The 17065-nt window shown below is 39.5% G+C and overlaps 1 protein-coding gene across 3 annotated transcripts in view; it reads left to right on the top strand.

Moving 5' to 3' along the window:
- The window catches only part of LOC135079409 (furin-like protease 2), a 113735-nt gene that overhangs the window by 74044 nt on the left and 22626 nt on the right, over positions 1–17065 (top strand). For 2 of the 3 annotated variants that reach the window (XM_063974068.1, XM_063974069.1), the window contains exons 3-7: positions 12685–12861; positions 13495–13629; positions 14196–14503; positions 14606–16402; positions 16488–16721. In XM_063974068.1, the coding sequence (XP_063830138.1) occupies positions 12685–12861; positions 13495–13629; positions 14196–14503; positions 14606–16402; positions 16488–16721 (2651 nt within the window). Of the gene's footprint in view, positions 1–12684; positions 12871–13494; positions 13630–14195; positions 14504–14605; positions 16403–16487; positions 16722–17065 lie in introns of all 3 variants that reach the window. The other variant, XM_063974067.1, reaches the window with a different exon arrangement.

A 17065-nucleotide genomic window follows, 5' to 3' on the forward strand; every position in this document is an offset into this window, starting at 1 on the left:
GACTCTCAGACTGAAGAGTCAAGCGAGTTAAACATTTTGGTCTTTGGATTTTGGTAAGTCACGGGATTTTCAGTGTTTACGAAAAGCGAAGATTATAACGAAAGTATCCTGTATAGGCTTTCCTATCCTAGTTATTAAACGATCCACATTTGCACCAACTGTCTTGTGATAAGACACAATTAAGACGTTTAGATTATTACATTGTTCAGCGGTTATACGGTCAATGTGGCCATACCTTGATGACCGATATGAGAGTAAGACGGGAAGGTCTATTTTGCTGCGTTTTCCCCCGCTTGACGACATCTCAACTGAGAATATCGAACTGCCTCACATTCTTTCCTACTGAATTCCACGAATCGGAATGTAATCAAGATCTCCAATGACGAAATGTATTGTCAATTTGTCGTTACTTTTACCTTCCTAACTATCCAATGACAAACAGTTTACTTGGCCCGGGCCCGCCCGTCTATCAGATTTGATTCTGTTATGGCAAGTTTTCGACCGGAAAGTTCGTCTCCTAACACCGGCAATAACGCGAAACAGAAAACGGTCCCCGCTCATATTTTTCTTGTATGATTTTTGTTTTTTGTTTGCCAAATAATATGAATTTATTGGTGTTTACTTAGGCCTACAAGTTGCGCACGAAATTTGAGCGCCGAATCTCTGAGGGATTGATGAGATTGTATCCTGTATGTATCCTGTGTAAAGAAAGTTTGTGTTGGGATATATTCCCATAATAATAGTTTACGGTTAACTGATCACGTTAAGTGATTCGTGGATATTGGGATAATGTATAATTAACTACCGGAATTTCAAAACGGGTACCTACAATCGGTTTCAGCAAATCTTCGTTGTTGTTACTTGTCGTTTTATTTTACTACAACTTTTTATTTGTTTCTCAAAATGAAATTGATGACAACATTGATAAAAGGATAGCTGAAGTAGCATTTGTGTTATTATTTATTTTTTATACCGGTCCAATTTGTAGAACGGTGATTTTTGCGCAATTTTCCAGCCGTAATATTAATTTGGTCTTTTACCAAACAGCCGGTTTGGTCGTTTTGAGGAGACAACGACGTCGTTCGGTCGGACGACCTGTATTGTCGGCCGCCATTCCGGCGACAATCTGCTGATATTGTCGTTACGTGTTATTTCTATGACGACATTAGGTATAAAAACTAGTGACTTTATCCCCTCGGAGATGTGTTCGGATGCCGCAATAGGTAGATAAAAGGTCGCTATTATACTAGCTTCTAAGTAATGTTTATTGTTGAGATATCCCTTTTGTGAAAACACAGGGACTAGTTTGCTCGTTTAAAATTAATATGAACTTCATGTCTGTAAAGTTGGAATTGTTCATAGTTTCGATTGCGGATTTATAAATTTATCGATCTATTCTAGATGGTAAGCGTGAAAGTCAAGCGCAGAAGTATGGCGGTTATTTACTTCTTGACCCAAAGCAACTGGGCAGTTAGCATAATACTCCTTGTTATCATAATAACCAACGAAGTAGTTAGTTTAAACTTTAAGAACTAAAGTCATCGAGTTAACTTCCGCTGTTATTTATGAATCTTGGGTCTGTAACAATGTAACAAGCGTCCTTTAAAATTCAAATTCCCACCGAAGTAATTTCGCTAGTTGTTCTTCAAATTAGCCCAACCTCAGATCGAATTTATAGCCCTCCCGACACTGACAAGTCTTTGCGTATAGACTCGGAGTAGTGGACGGAGCTAATAAAACTCCGGGGCGTGGCTGGCACAGGCCTTTCTCATGCTGATGAGCTGGTCCCGACCCTTGTGTAATATACGCGATTACGATGCCTGAAGTGGAAGAACATTGTTGGCAAAGAAAGCTGTCTGTAGTATGCTAACGAACCTTTTAGATTTACCTTCTTACGAGACTTCGATAGACTCCAATTCTTTATTAGTATGGTGGCCCTTTTAAAGGGCACATATACACGTCTCAAATATGACTTGTCCTGTCTCCCAATTGAGACATCGGCTGGTTTTGAGATTTCTAATGTCAAAATTATGCCGTTAACGTTTATTTCATGTAGTTTGTAGTTTTGTGTGGTGTGCAAATAGAGTATCTATTAATGAAGTCCCGTTTCGTGTGGAGTTCAATAACTAGTATCTACATACGAGTATCTATGTGCCCTGATTTGTCGTTTCTCCTTGCGGTTAGGTTAAATAGATTCTTCGTTACACACAGATGTTATGTTGTGCGAATGTTCTCAAGTACATTATGTAATCGCAGATTGAATATCGAGTATTGGAATTATTTCGGCAACAATCTGCGGTTAGCGTTATCTAAGATCTTCAATCCAAAATTCCAGACACAAGGAAACCACAAGATTACGATAACCAGCCAAGGAATTGAGACGTGATTGTGTTATTTCTCAAATATCACGCGATTCCCGCACATTCACGTCCCACATAATTGTTTGACATTACACCAAATGTCAAACTCTTATACGCTCACGTGTAGTTAACTGGAAATGGCGGGGCATTGCTTTTGAATTTCTCTTTGAGGTAATTTATCTACACTGATGTACAAATGAGCATGTATGTAATCACTTTACCTCAAACAAGTAATGTTATCATGTTATATGTGACCTGTATGATTACCTGTGGCATAAGGTTTCTTGGAAGGAACTTGTCATTAATACCCATTTAATCGTTATTTATTTACATGTGGTATTCGATGTAGGTTTCCCTGTACAGTCGTCCAACTGCACATCAAGGGAAACCAATCTTGAACACTTATCGGTTTGAACTAATGTCACTGCTGGACAACGACTTCATTTAGGGATTTCCACGAAGACCGGTCCTGCACTGCCTGCATCCAGGTGCTCTTATCAGGTCACAGGTCTTTAAATATATGTAATATATTATATTACATATTTATCAATGAAAAATGATGTGGGGTCGATTGTATTAGGTATATTTTTATAGTACGTGTAGAGCAACAGTGATTGACGCCTGTATTCATAAACGATGCTTGCTTAACGATGAAGCAGCAAATCGAAGGCGCAGCGTTGAATAAAGCTCTGCGATTGGTTCGTATGTCATCCTATACGTCCACGCGCACTGTGAGACCTCGTACTTAGTAATGTTTGTGAATACGGGCGTAAGAAATCTACCTTTACCTTAGTCAATTATTGTGGTCCCCTGACGTTTCTCATTCTCATTCGGTACCTAGCGGCGAACAAGCCCACTGTTTTCAATTTTAGCTTACCCCCTACATAAATACTCAGATTACACACAGACAGTGTAAGGTGGAATTTTAATTAGATTTAGAACAAATACGCTCAACGGAGCGCAAATTGGGTCGCATAACAAAAGACAAGGGTCAACTACATGAGCGTGCGAGTTTTTTCTCGTGCAAATCTGTTTAAACCGAGCGGCTCATAGAGTTGCGGCTTGGCCAGTAATGGACCCCGGTTTATTAGTTTAGGACCCTATTACAGTTCGGTGTATAAGCACAAAGGGGCTTTATTAAAGGCCAGTCGGTGCGTTCGCTTTTCGTGACCATTTTTTGCCCCAGCTCGGAGGATAACTATGTTTGGGTGACATCTGTTGTTTGCACGGCTCGCCGGTCAAGCAAAAACAATATAAGACCAAGCTTATAGGAACACTGACTACACTGCTTCCTCGATTGTTTTAGAACAATACGTGACGTTCATACGAGCGTCTCTACGCTAATTAATAAAGTTACTTATGAGTCTAATGTTATGTAAGTTAATGAACTCCTGCTTGGGATATCCGGATATAGACATTACATGTTAGTACATGAGTTTCAGTTTAATATAAGCTATATTTTCCAGCAGATCATGATACGATTTAATTAATACCCTAAATTGAAGTACATATTTATTTAACGTATTACAAAAAAAACATCGTTTCAGCCAATATAATGTCCACTGCTGGACTCCTTCTTCGAGGATTTCCACACCGGTCGGTTCTGCGCTGATCCAGGTTGAGGTGCTACAAAAATGACATATTAAAAGAAACTTTTTGTACCAAAAATAGATGAACATTACTACAGATAGGATTATGTCATCTATTTTTTATTAAGGGACCATCGATTTCTGCTCAAACGTGTTGTAACTCAAGCGATGACACATTTTATGGCGAATTTTATTTCCCCACTAGTTTACGGCCGGACGATGTTCCCAAACTCGCCGAATGAACTAGATAGGGGCAAAGGTTATTACTTGTATATGGCGATCGAAAATAGGTAGTACATATAGGCCCTGACACTTGATCAAATCATCATTATGTACCTTTTGAGCAGTACCTTTTGAGTAATAGCTCAGTGAAATAGCAAGACGTGCTTTTTCTGCTAGTTACCTTCTTATTTTCCTCCCCATACGAAATCTACACTTAACAACAGGTCTGATTGTTGTCAAATATTAAAAAGAAAACCCTATTGCTTCACCATTTTCTCTAGCACTGCAACTTTCATGTCACTCAAACAAGAGCTAAAAATAGAATAGCTACAAGTAGTCAAATCCTACAGGTTCAAAGTAATCCAAAACTTAAATCCACTGGGACAGCTTCATGATTAGTTCACTAACTTACATAAATAATTTTGTACTGAACCTAAAATGCAATAACGTAGAGCTTAATTTGAAGTGGCGTCTTAGATTACTTGGTGAATTAAAAGAGCGTTTTGCCAAGTTTTTCCAGCCAAGTCGAAGGATAACTGTGTTTGGCCCAGCGACATCTGCTGTTTGTACAGCTGAACTAGTCCGCAAAAACAATATGAGGGCAGCTTCATACTTGAAATGTATGGAGTAAGCTCACTTATGCATTTGAAGCTTCAAATTCGTCATCAATGATCGGACACTGTAATAAGTTATGACAAAGATCATCATTGTGACAGGACAGAAATGTAGGTATATTGTCTTAATGGGTTAAGATCTGGGGGCGTAGTGTGAATTTACGTCAAACGCATCCGATATCTACGGTGTAAAAAAGTGACATTAAATGTATGACGAATTGTACAGCGCCCCTAGCGGATGATTTCAAAAACTAAAATTTTCATAATTATATTTTTTTAACGCAGTCGATAACTTACACTACGCCCCTTGATGAACCCATATGGCCCATGCTAACACTATACTAACTCCTGGAATAAAACTCAGGTGCGGGTGTACTGTTTTTCGTAATTGGGTCTGAAATGCATTCTTTGAAAGAGACCCTACTCTTATATCTCTCAAGCGTGACAGCCGCACCAGCAAAAAACGATTTTTATCAACGTCAACGCGGTGTTTTTATTAGAAACGAATCCGGCGCAATTGGGTTTTATGCGAATTTCCCGTTTAAATCCAACTTTGTTAGATGGCACTCCGGTTGACTTTTGAAATTGAACCGTTTATAGTGGGAATGGGTTTTTGAGCTGTGCGCGAGTGCAATGTATTTTCAGTGGTCATGTTTTTAATTTTAGCTACATAATTGGAAACCCGTATCTGTTCTGACTGGTTAGTAGAAACATTTATCTCTTAAAACAGTTTGCGTCCCTAACTTAGCCACCAGTCCTTAGCTTAACCACTGGCCAGGTCTAGGTAATTTAGCTCCATTTGCTTCTGGTGAATTAAAGATAGCCAGTTCCTCTGTGGTTGAGGATTCCGAGTGAAGCTCGCTTCCACCTTTGGCCTGATCATCAGTTACCATCTGGTGAGATACAAGAGCTTCCTCGTTGTGGGTAAAAAAAAGATAGTCGTCCTCCTGCTGTGAAGACCAAAGCTGAGTTGCATCACCTTAACTTTATCCATAACTATAAATTTGACCGGTGTTTTTATGGAGTTTGACAGAATTTTTACGTTTGTTATAGCATGTAAGATGGTGCAACCTAGGGTAAGTAACTATGATGATTTGCGAGAAATTAACGAACAACTCAAACTGTAACCACTCTAAATCTTCAACACAATTTCAGATCCTTTCCAATTAGTATTAGCATACGGCCTGATCATAATAAGTCGCAATTAAATTATATGGCTTGCATCCAATGATCCCTGCGCACTGGTAATAGGGTCGGCTAAATGCAATTAACGCGGCAATGTGATTGGCTCGAATGAGAATTACGCCGAATGGCGTAAGCTTGATTCGATGGCATTAACGGGTGCGATAAGTCAGAGGAAAAATATATTGAGTTGGTACAGTCAGAGTAAATACAAATGAGTAGGTTATCTTCATAGAAACGCACCGAGCGCGGTTTGTATGTGAGCGCGCCAATACGTATGCGGCGCGCACGCACACACTGACAAAATTAGACGCAACTCCCCGCTAATCCACGCTAAATTTTGTTAGTGTGTGCGTGCGCGCCACATACGTATTGGCGCGCTTACATAAAAACCGCGCTCGGTGCGTTTCTATGAAGATAACCTACTCATTTGTATTTACTCTGGTACAGTCGACAACATACCGGTCTTACGATGTACAATTTAAGACTCTTTTTGTCGCAAAATAGCTCCTATTAACTAAAATGAAGAACCTTCCGAAGATGTCTTCTCAAGATAAATATGCTTTACCATGTTGTCCTAGTAATAAAAATATTTGAATCAACCTTTCGACACATAAACAACACGACCAAAGAAGTAAAAAAGCGAAATGTTTGCTATAAGGGAGAACGTTGTCACTGAATGGATAAAAAAGTTAGGCAGATTAAGTAGTTTAGCTTTTGACCAGAGTGCATGAGCTTACTGTCTCTGAATAATATGTTCTTTACAAGGAGTTACGGCGGCTCATATAGTCTATCCAGGGCTATTTTATGTTATGTTATAACCCTTGTGGGTTCATTTCAATCCACTTTCAATTACAGTCTTGTACTGTTATAGTAGCAATATCTGAAAAAACTTTTCAATTCCAAAACTTCTGCAGCCAAATGAGAATCTCTAACTCCGAACGCGAACGTTTCTGTCCGAATAAGTTTAAAGAGAACACTTAAAAATGCAACAACGGAAAAACGCAAGGAAATTGAAAATCTGGGATAGGTTGTAAACCGACCCCGGCGGGCTAACTAGGCCATCAAGTGTGGCGCTTAGAAAGTGCAATTTCACAGTTGTTGCGACGCGACAGACGGCGTCTGGGGACGTGCACTCCGTTAGATGCTGGTAGGATGCGCTCTCCATTAAAAAAAGAAAAAAATATCTTTCCTTTCCCTATTTCGGATTGAAATTAACCGTTATTTTCATTCAGTATGGGCCACTAAGTGTGGCGCTTAGAAAGTGCAATTTCACAGTTGTTGCGACGCGACAGACGGCGTCTGGGGACGTGCACTCCGTTAGATGCTGGTAGGATGCGCTCTCCATTAAAAAAGGCAAAAATATCTATCCGTACCCAATTCTGGATTGAAATTAACTGTTATTTTCATTCAATATAGGCCATCAAGTGTAGTGCTTAGAAAGTGCAATTTCACAGTTGTTGCGACGCGACAGACGGCGTCTGGGGACGTGCACTCTGTTAGATGTTGGTAGGATGCGCACTCCATTAAAAAAAGGAAAAAAATACCTCTCCGTACCCAATTTCAGATTGAAATTAACCATTATTAAATTAAATAGATAACTTCTGGGAATAAACGTAGACGTCCCAATAATCTTAAAATGAAATGTCTATTTAATTTGGAACTTTGAACGTCAAACAAATAAAAAGGAAGCCCCTAAGGGGCTCTTTACATGTCTCGTTATCTTTCGGGCCTTACAAACTCTTAGTGATAAACGTTATCTAAGTAAAATGACTGCGAAATGTCACAGGACAATTGAAAATGTGGGTATATCTCAAATCGACCATAAAGTGGCGCACCACATTACGCGTATCAAAGAGGGACCGCCTAATAAAAGAGCCCTTGTGATAATACGCTACAGCGTAGCGGCGGCTTGTAGGCTCACCAACTTGGCTCGCGTCCCGTTTCTGTAAATGTCGTATAATCGCATAAACGTTGAGTGCTATGACCATGAAAATGTTGCTCGAAATAACGTAAACTAGCCGCCCCGGGAGCTGTAGTTACTTACAGGCGACCGCCGTCCTTGCTTATGCGTCCTACAGCGCTAATACAGCCGCTTGTCCTCAACCGCAAATATTTTTATGCTAAGCCGCGTCCCCTTAACATTACTGTATACATTTCACTAATTGCAAGACTAAAGATATGGCGTAGCCGCGCGATTGCCGCCCGCACTTAACGAAATTCATCCCCCGAGATCGGGATCGTCCGACAAAACGGCGCAATACACTCGTAAACCCGAAGAGTCGAGTTAAAAATTCGCAACGGCAAATTGCGTTGTCTTAACTGTGGACTCTAATTTCATTAACAGCGGTGGCAAGTAAAAATGTGGCGGGAACAAAGGCGGGACGCACACGTATTTTATAGGGTGCGCGCGGCATATGAACGGCCGCAACTGTGTGTCACAGTCCCGCTCTAATTTAATAGAAAAAACCGCCATCCCTCACTCGCCTGGCCTAATTTTTGTTGGGTGTATAAAAAGATGCCATCCCATTTTCATCGCTCAAGGACGCAGCTCTTAAAACTGAATAGGGAAATTAAGGGCGAATGTATCATTGACCCGCAATGTTTACCGCGAATATGTCAGGCATAATAAATTGTCCTGGCATCATTATGTTAAGAATTTCTGAATTTCACTTCGTTGGTTGTCAAACACTTAGAAGTAAAGTAGTAGTAAAGAAGCTTTCTTCGACATCAATTACAACCCTGTATGTCCTTAGTAAAATTTTAGAGTATAAAAGGCAGATTATCTTTTTCACAAAGAAACCAGCAATTCTCCGGTATGTTACAGCTTTGTATGTTAATTACACACTCAATTTCGAACCCAAAAGCATGTAGAGGCGTCCACCGAAGAGTTATGGATCTCTAACTATAAAATACTATCTCGCAGAACCCCTCTGTGGTGATGTGTTCGTGTTTCCATGGTGTTTGCGTGTGCTTGATCTCACACTGTGTTTATTCTGCCAAATATAAAAAATCTGCATGAAAAATAATAATAATAATATCTGTATTTTAGTATTCTCTCTTAACCCATATAGACCGATAATTATTTTTGTAAATAAAATTTGATTTTTCTGCAAAAAATTTGAGAGGGAAGCATAAAAATCATGAAAAAAATATTTAAAAAAATAATTCATAAATAGGGGGCCGTGGGGAGCCCGTACCATATAGGGTACAGTAGGTCTATAAGCATGCAAAACATACTCGTTGTTCAAACAAAGTTTTTATTTATTTTTGTATGATATACATTAAAAATAAAATCATATAATCAGCAGTATCATACTTGACATATCTTGTAAGACGTTTTCTGTAATACTAAGCACGTTTGGTTCTTTTTGCCTACCATCTCCGAAGTTAGTGAGGATAGCTAAAGAAGACTTGGGTTCTTCTGACTTGTTACGTTTAGTGCTATTTATAATCGCATTTAGCAACACGACGATGGAAATTCAGCAAATCCATCGAAGAAAACTCTGAGGGTAATTATTTACATTGACACTATCTTTATCGCCTGAATCTTCGTCATTCTGATCATCATTAGCGGTCATCTGACAAGACAGCAGTAGAAAAATACCAAGATTGCTTTTTGTTTGCCGAAATTGTCAAATGTTTCATGAGTTGTGGCAATATAGTGAAGCATCAATAGCCTAAAACAAATAAAATAATAAAAAATAAATTATATTTTCTCGCATGATTTGCTCATGCATAGACCTACTGTACCTTATACGGTACACCTATTTTAGACTGGAATAAACCGTATAAAAATAATCTCAATAATATTTTATTAGTAGTCATGATATCTATTGTACTCTATTTTTGAAATAAAATTGATAAATAACATAATTTACCATAAATAATAAGAAATATACCTTCTTGAATACATTGTGAATATTTTTTTATTTTCCGTCGACGGATTTCATAAATATTTCCGAAACCACTTGTTGAAACATATTTTTAAATATTTTTATGTAAAATAATCATTTTAAGCTTACTGTCACCATCAATTTTAAAAATTAAAGACAGTTTGATACTTCAAAATACACTCGACATCAAATAAATCGCACCTCCCGCGACAAGCATTTTCAAACGTATGCTTCCCCACTTCCCACCAATATTGGTACCATTTGAATGCCTAGTTCTAACCTTCATTTCATTAAAGGAAAGGTTTTTACCCCAAAAATGTGTCTTTAGAAGGATCCAGAGTCACTTCTTCAAAAAATAGGTAGTTACGCTAGAGCCAACTTTTATGGCTATAAAACTGTTAAGTTGGGATTAATCGCTATCCATCTGTTAAAGAGGACACGTGAGATCATTATTTGGTTTTATAACCATAAAAATTGGTCTAATTGATCCCATAGGTGGGCCCAAAGTGAGGTATTTTTTCAAGTCACATTTATGGTATATGTTAATCATTTATTAAGAAATTAAATGTGTTTTTCTTTAAGAATATTTATTGGGCTTTCAAATAACACCAATATTGTTAGGGCACCATGATTGTGTCAGAAGAAAATCGTTAAAGTTCGCGTCGCGGAAGGTGCGGTTTATTTGATGTTGAGTATATTTTCAAAAAGATACTGTATCACATAGGGTACGGTAGGTCTAAATGGGTTAAAGACCTCTTTATGATCCTACACTTTATTAATAAGGGCCAATCTTTCAGTTCTTTGTGTAGCTCTCAGATAATTTCATAACATTATGTCAGCTTAAATAAATAGAAAAACAATATCAAGAATATCATTGAGCCGATATTATGTCGTTTATAGATAGAAGAGCTGGCAAAATGAGCCATTCTATGGCTCCTCAATAACGATTATTATAATACTTAATAACATATTACTTACAGTCGAATGCCTTCGCGAATAATCTTATCTGAGTTATTCGTAAAGTCGACCTCACCAAAGGGACCAAAGGGTGACCTTTAACCGTAGATACCTTAAATGCCATCAACATTCTGGTGCCACGATTCAGTATTTGACACCTTTATCCAATAATTTCAAGCATAACTACTAAAAGAAGAACCTATCTCTGAAAGCACAATATTTTGTCATTGTCATAAAAACTACGAGAGAGACAGCGCATTAAAAGTATGAGTGTCATCAACTACCAGTTAACGTCATTTGACAGCAGTACGACACAATTGAGGCATTTGCCTAACACTTTCCTCATGAACTTCAAATTGTGTACCGAGTCATTCCACTTTACCAGCAGTTTTACTAATATTATCCTAATTGTTCGCGACATTATGGTCTAAAGAGCTCCTCCTGATTACTTGGCGGTCGGCCAAGCTTCGGTAATGGACCTATTAGATCTTTAAAACACACACATGGGGCGCGTTAAGCGACTTTTAATTCTGCACTAGATGACCCCTGTAATTATTTGTTTTTTTCAGCTGTTGACGCTTTTCAACTTAGTGAAGTATTAATGTATTCAATTCTCTTTTACCTTGTATGAATTCATACGAGTAAGTTTGCGCACAACAAAACACCAGGTTCATGAAACTCTAATTTATTTATTATAGCCTGACCAGGAACATAAAAACCCTGGCATAGAGGCGCGTCAATTGCATTTGATAGTGCAACACTGAGTACAGTCGTACCTGTGTTAAATTAATAGGCTAACTTTATGTATCAGGATTCAGGATTACGGGCTAATTTGATATTTTCATAAATTAACGAAAAAATATTATTATAGGTAACCTGGTTTAAATAAATTAAATGAAACCATCAATCGAGCTAGTAGGATTTATTTTATTATTCATCAATAATCAAATTCAGAACTTGAATATTCAACTGCAATGTCTGCTCATGAACGCTTCAAACTCGGTACTTCTTTCCCAATTCCATAAAATTCAACACTTAGAAAGTGACAAAAAATTTTAAAATTGGTAGTTGAAACAAACCACAGCTAATTTTCATAGTGGACTGTAGGTACTATACGATAAACATGTTAGTCAATTTGACAACCTTTGTCGGAAACATTATTCAATGAAAATATTGTCCGAATCCTTAGTATTTCTCTTCGACAAATACTTTAACACATTGTGAACCACTTTTCTTTCACGACTATAAAAAGATTTTAGCAATTTAATTCACAAAATCAATTGCGCACATTTAAAATAAAGTTTGTTTACACTTTGACAGCAATAGACTGACATGCAAGGTGACATGTCAATGAAGTTTTCAGTTACTGTTGCCATTAAAAGAAATTAGTACCATTAGTTTTCCGCAACATGGCGAGGGTTTTTATGTTCCTGGTCAGGCTATATATCCATTTCTGTGCCCAACAACGGGTATCCCGAACTCGTTTGTCTAGCGTGGGGAATAGTGGGGAGTGTAGACCAAATCCTCCACCTGCCTCTGGTAAACTAGATAGGGTCGAGCTCCTGTAGTGGAGATTAAATGACCCGCTGATAATGATGTATATTTGATGACTAGCTTTCCGCCCGCGGCTTCTATTGCGTGCGGCGTGATACAGACCATTGTCACAGAAAAACATAAACGCGCGCGTCCCTGTTTCAAAAACCGGGATAAAAACTATCATATGTCCTTTCCCGAGACTCTAAACTCTCTATGCCAAAAATAAAAATCGGTTCAGTTGTTTATACGTGAGAGCAACACAGATAGACAGAGTTACTTTCGCATTTATAATATTAGTAGAGATTAATTTTCATGTTTTGTCCTGCAGGTCCGATGGGTGCAACAGCAACGCGAACGGCGGAGAGTGAAGCGCGACTACAACCCGTATGACGGAGCGTTATACTCACAGATCTCTCGGAGGCTGCCTCCACACCGCACGCATCATCGCGCGCTCACCTCGTCGCCATTCTTTCCCGACCCGCTGTTCAAAGAGCAGTGGTACTTGGTACGTTCTGTGAGTTGGCTTTATAATCATACACATCAGTTTGTATTTACAGCTGATCAGTTTTAATGCACAGTATTGCGACACAGTGACTTTTTGTAGCGATGCAGTCGCGTTCGTAGCGCGTTGGCATCACTTCTGTAGTGCGTTGCAAATGCAACTAACGCGCGTTAGTAGCGATGCTGTCGCTCGTTTACGAAACGCGCGACAAAAAGTCACCGTGGGCGAAGGCCTTTATATCTCAATATTATGATCAATTCTAAGCTTGAATCAATGTAGCTTCGCGTCAAAAATTAAACTTAAAAAATGCAAAAAGTTGCTGCAACTAAGTTTACAAGATTTCAGATGTTCCATACATTACGTCGAAACTGGAAGGTAAAGCGAATATTGTCCGTAAAACTAGTTGTATTTCATATACGTAGAACATAATCCTACTGAAGTACTGCGCTTCATATTCCAAGAATTACAAACCTCGATATAACGCACAACTCGGATGCTTTGTACGTAGATTCCACTCGTTATGCTTTGTTAGCATCCCTTTGCCGCTCATATCTTGTCTGCAATAAACTATAAAACGTAATAGCAAAATGCATATGAATTGGATTTTATGTTTGATGCATTCGTTCTTGTCGACAGAATGGCGGAGCGAAAGATGGGTTGGATATGAATGTCGCTCCAGCTTGGCAGAAGGGCTACACAGGGAAAGGTGTGGTAGTATCCATACTTGATGACGGCATCCAGACCAATCATCCTGATCTTGCTCAAAACTACGTAAGTTTTTCCTCTCCATTTTATGTTGCCATTTGAAAAATATAATTTTTTAATATGTATGCATAAATTGCACTGCACATGCTAATAAAATTTTACTATCACAATATACGATATCAAATCTATATGTATTTCTTATCTTATTAAGATTTACGATTTTTCACGTTCATTCTGCCAGAAAACTATTGGCATAAAACAACTGAACTATAAATTACTATATATGGTATCGCCAGTGTACATAAGTAGGTGTTATTTATCTTGTTATTATGAATAATGTATTGTATTTAGGGACTAACAAATTAACTAATGTGATCCCGAGTTCAACAGTAATTTATCAGTAGTTTAATTATAAGGGTCTCCTGCAGATAAGGTACCCGCATACAAAAGCTTTTGAGATGAACTAAATGAAACTGATAACATAGGTGAACTCGTACTAGCTGAAAGTTTATTGTGCTTTTATTTGAATTGACTAGTAATACCTAAGAATGAGGCTCTATATTTTAGACCCACTGAAATGTCAGGTTATTAATTCCGAAACTATAAAGCTCTGACTAAAATATTCCTCGTAGGATCCCAACGCCTCAACTGACATCAACGGCAATGATGATGATCCTATGCCACAAGACAATGGAGACAATAAGCACGGGACTCGATGCGCTGGTGAAGTGGCAGCGGTCGCGTACAACCAGTATTGTGGAGTTGGCATCGCGTACAACGCGAGTATAGGTGGAGTAAGAATGCTGGATGGAGTAGTCAATGATGCCGTGGAAGCAAGAGCCCTGGGTCTCAATCCCGATCACATAGACATTTACAGTGCTTCGTGGGGACCAGAAGACGATGGAAAGACTGTTGATGGACCAGGACCTTTGGCTAGGAGGTGAGTATACCCTTTTCTACATTAAGAGTAGCAAAAAGTCGGAGATATTAAAAAATATATACCTAAAGAGGTAAAGATACTAAAATATTCATTTCTTTGCAGAGCATTTATTTATGGTGTAACCAGTGGCCGTCGTGGCAAAGGCTCCATATTTGTTTGGGCATCTGGAAACGGAGGTAGACATACAGACTCTTGCAACTGCGACGGTTACACGAACAGTATATTCACGTTGTCGATATCAAGCGCAACGCAAGGCGGTTACAAACCTTGGTATTTAGAAGAATGCTCGTCCACTTTAGCTACTACTTATAGTTCAGGGACTCCTGGTCACGACAAGAGTGTCGCCACTGTAGATATGGATGGAAGATTGCGTCCTGATCACATTTGCACCGTAGAACACACAGGAACTTCTGCCTCGGCACCTTTAGCAGCAGGCATTTGTGCTTTAGCGTTGGAAGCCAACGCTGACCTTACCTGGAGAGATATGCAATATTTAGTAGTATTAACGTCTCGTCCTCAGCCCTTAGAAAAAGAAAACGGCTGGATCATGAACGGCGTCAAAAGAAAAGTCAGTCACAAATTCGGCTATGGTTTAATGGATGCTACAGAAATGGTAAACCTAGCCGAACAGTGGGTATCCGTCCCACCTCAACATATTTGTAAGTCACAAGAGCTCAACGAAGACAAACCAATTGAATCCTCGTTTGGATATACCTTATCTGTTCATATGGACGTAAACGGCTGCAGCGGAACTGTAAATGAAGTGAGGTATCTTGAACACGTTCAGTGCAAGATATCTTTAAGGTTTTTCCCTAGAGGTAATCTACGCATCCTTCTAACATCTCCCATGGGAACAGTCTCCACTTTGCTTTTCGAAAGGCCTCGTGACGTCATCAGTTCGAACTTCGATGACTGGCCATTCTTAAGTGTCCATTTCTGGGGCGAGCATGCCGAAGGCAGATGGACTTTACAAATTGTCAACGGAGGCAACAGGCATGTGAACCAGCCTGGCATACTCAAGAAATGGCAACTAATATTCTATGGGACATCCATCGACCCGATAAGATTGCGTTCAAAGCGCCCTTCGGCTGCGGCTCCGCCGTTCGCCTTCCCAACCGCAGCTGACGGTTACGACACTATCGGGGATTCTTTTTACAACACTGACGCGTTTGCCAATTACCAGAACTTTCCTACATTATTCGCCGCCGGATCAGATCCGGAAAAGGCGGTAGCCCGTCTCGACGGACATAACGTCCCTTCACCGCATGGGGAGAATGTCCTCGCTGATAGTAATGACAGACGCGTCATGCACGAATGTGACCCCGAATGCGATTCCCAAGGATGCTATGGAAAAGGACCGACTCAATGTATAGCTTGTAAGAACTATCGTTTGGACGACACTTGCTTTTCGCGGTGTCCTCCAAGAAGTTACACGAACCAAGGAGGTGTTTGCTGGCCATGCCACGAGTCATGTGAGACTTGTATGGGACCAGGGCAAGATTCTTGTTTGACGTGTGCTCCAGAGCACTTATTAGTGGCAGATCTAGCAGTATGTCTTCAGCAGTGTCCAGACGGATATTGGGAGGACGCTGATTCAGCTGTTTGCAGGCCTTGCGCTGCTCATTGCGCCACGTGCTCAGAAAGAGCTGATGTGTGTACTTCTTGCGAACATCATTTAGTGCTTCATGAAGGGACTTGTATGGCCTCATGTCCACCTTCGTTCTACGAGACAGAAGATTATTCTTGTGCCAAATGTCATACGTCATGTGACACATGTGAGGGCCCGGCTGACACGCAGTGTGTCTCTTGTCATCCTTCTAGCTATGCTTTGGACGGACGCTGTGTTACCACTTGTCCTAGTGGTTTTTACGCGGATAAGAAGCGCAAAGAGTGTATGAAGTAAGTATTACTTTTTTAAGTCGGATATTTTATTATTTGATTAGGTATATTATTATCTTAACTTATATTCTAAACTTGTCCATAGGTGTCCAGTAGGTTGCACAGCATGCACTGGTAACTTGTGCCTCGCCTGCGAATCGAACTGGGAGTTAAACAGAAAGGGCAAGTGCGTTCCAACTGGCTCCGACCGCTGTGTTTCTGGAGAATACATAGACGGGCAAAGCTGTAAGCAATGCCATGCCGCTTGCGAAACCTGCTACGGTGACAAAATGGAGCAATGCCTCACTTGCCCGTCGCCTAACCTTCTTCAAGACTACAAGTAAGTTTTATTTACTAGTAGGTCCTGCTTAAATAACTCTGCTATGACATATAATAAGCAGCGGCAAGCTGTGATAGCAAATTCGTTAGGAATTCGCTCAAATTAGTGACTAAGCCAGTAAAACTATTTAAAATAGTGAAAACCTAGTTCCGAGTTGCTAGTGACCATTAAACTGCCAAATAAATTCAAAGGTAAACGTCCATTTCCATGCATTTTACCCGACATGAGAAATTTTATCAATAATAAAAAGATTCCCATAGCTATCCACTAGCAAATTGCAACAATAAATTCTCGATATCTCTATAAAACGTCACAATGCCGCATCTAAGAATCAACCAAGGCGC

Source organism: Ostrinia nubilalis, chromosome 16, assembly GCF_963855985.1.
Source record: "Ostrinia nubilalis chromosome 16, ilOstNubi1.1, whole genome shotgun sequence".
NCBI lineage: Eukaryota > Metazoa > Arthropoda > Insecta > Lepidoptera > Crambidae > Ostrinia > Ostrinia nubilalis.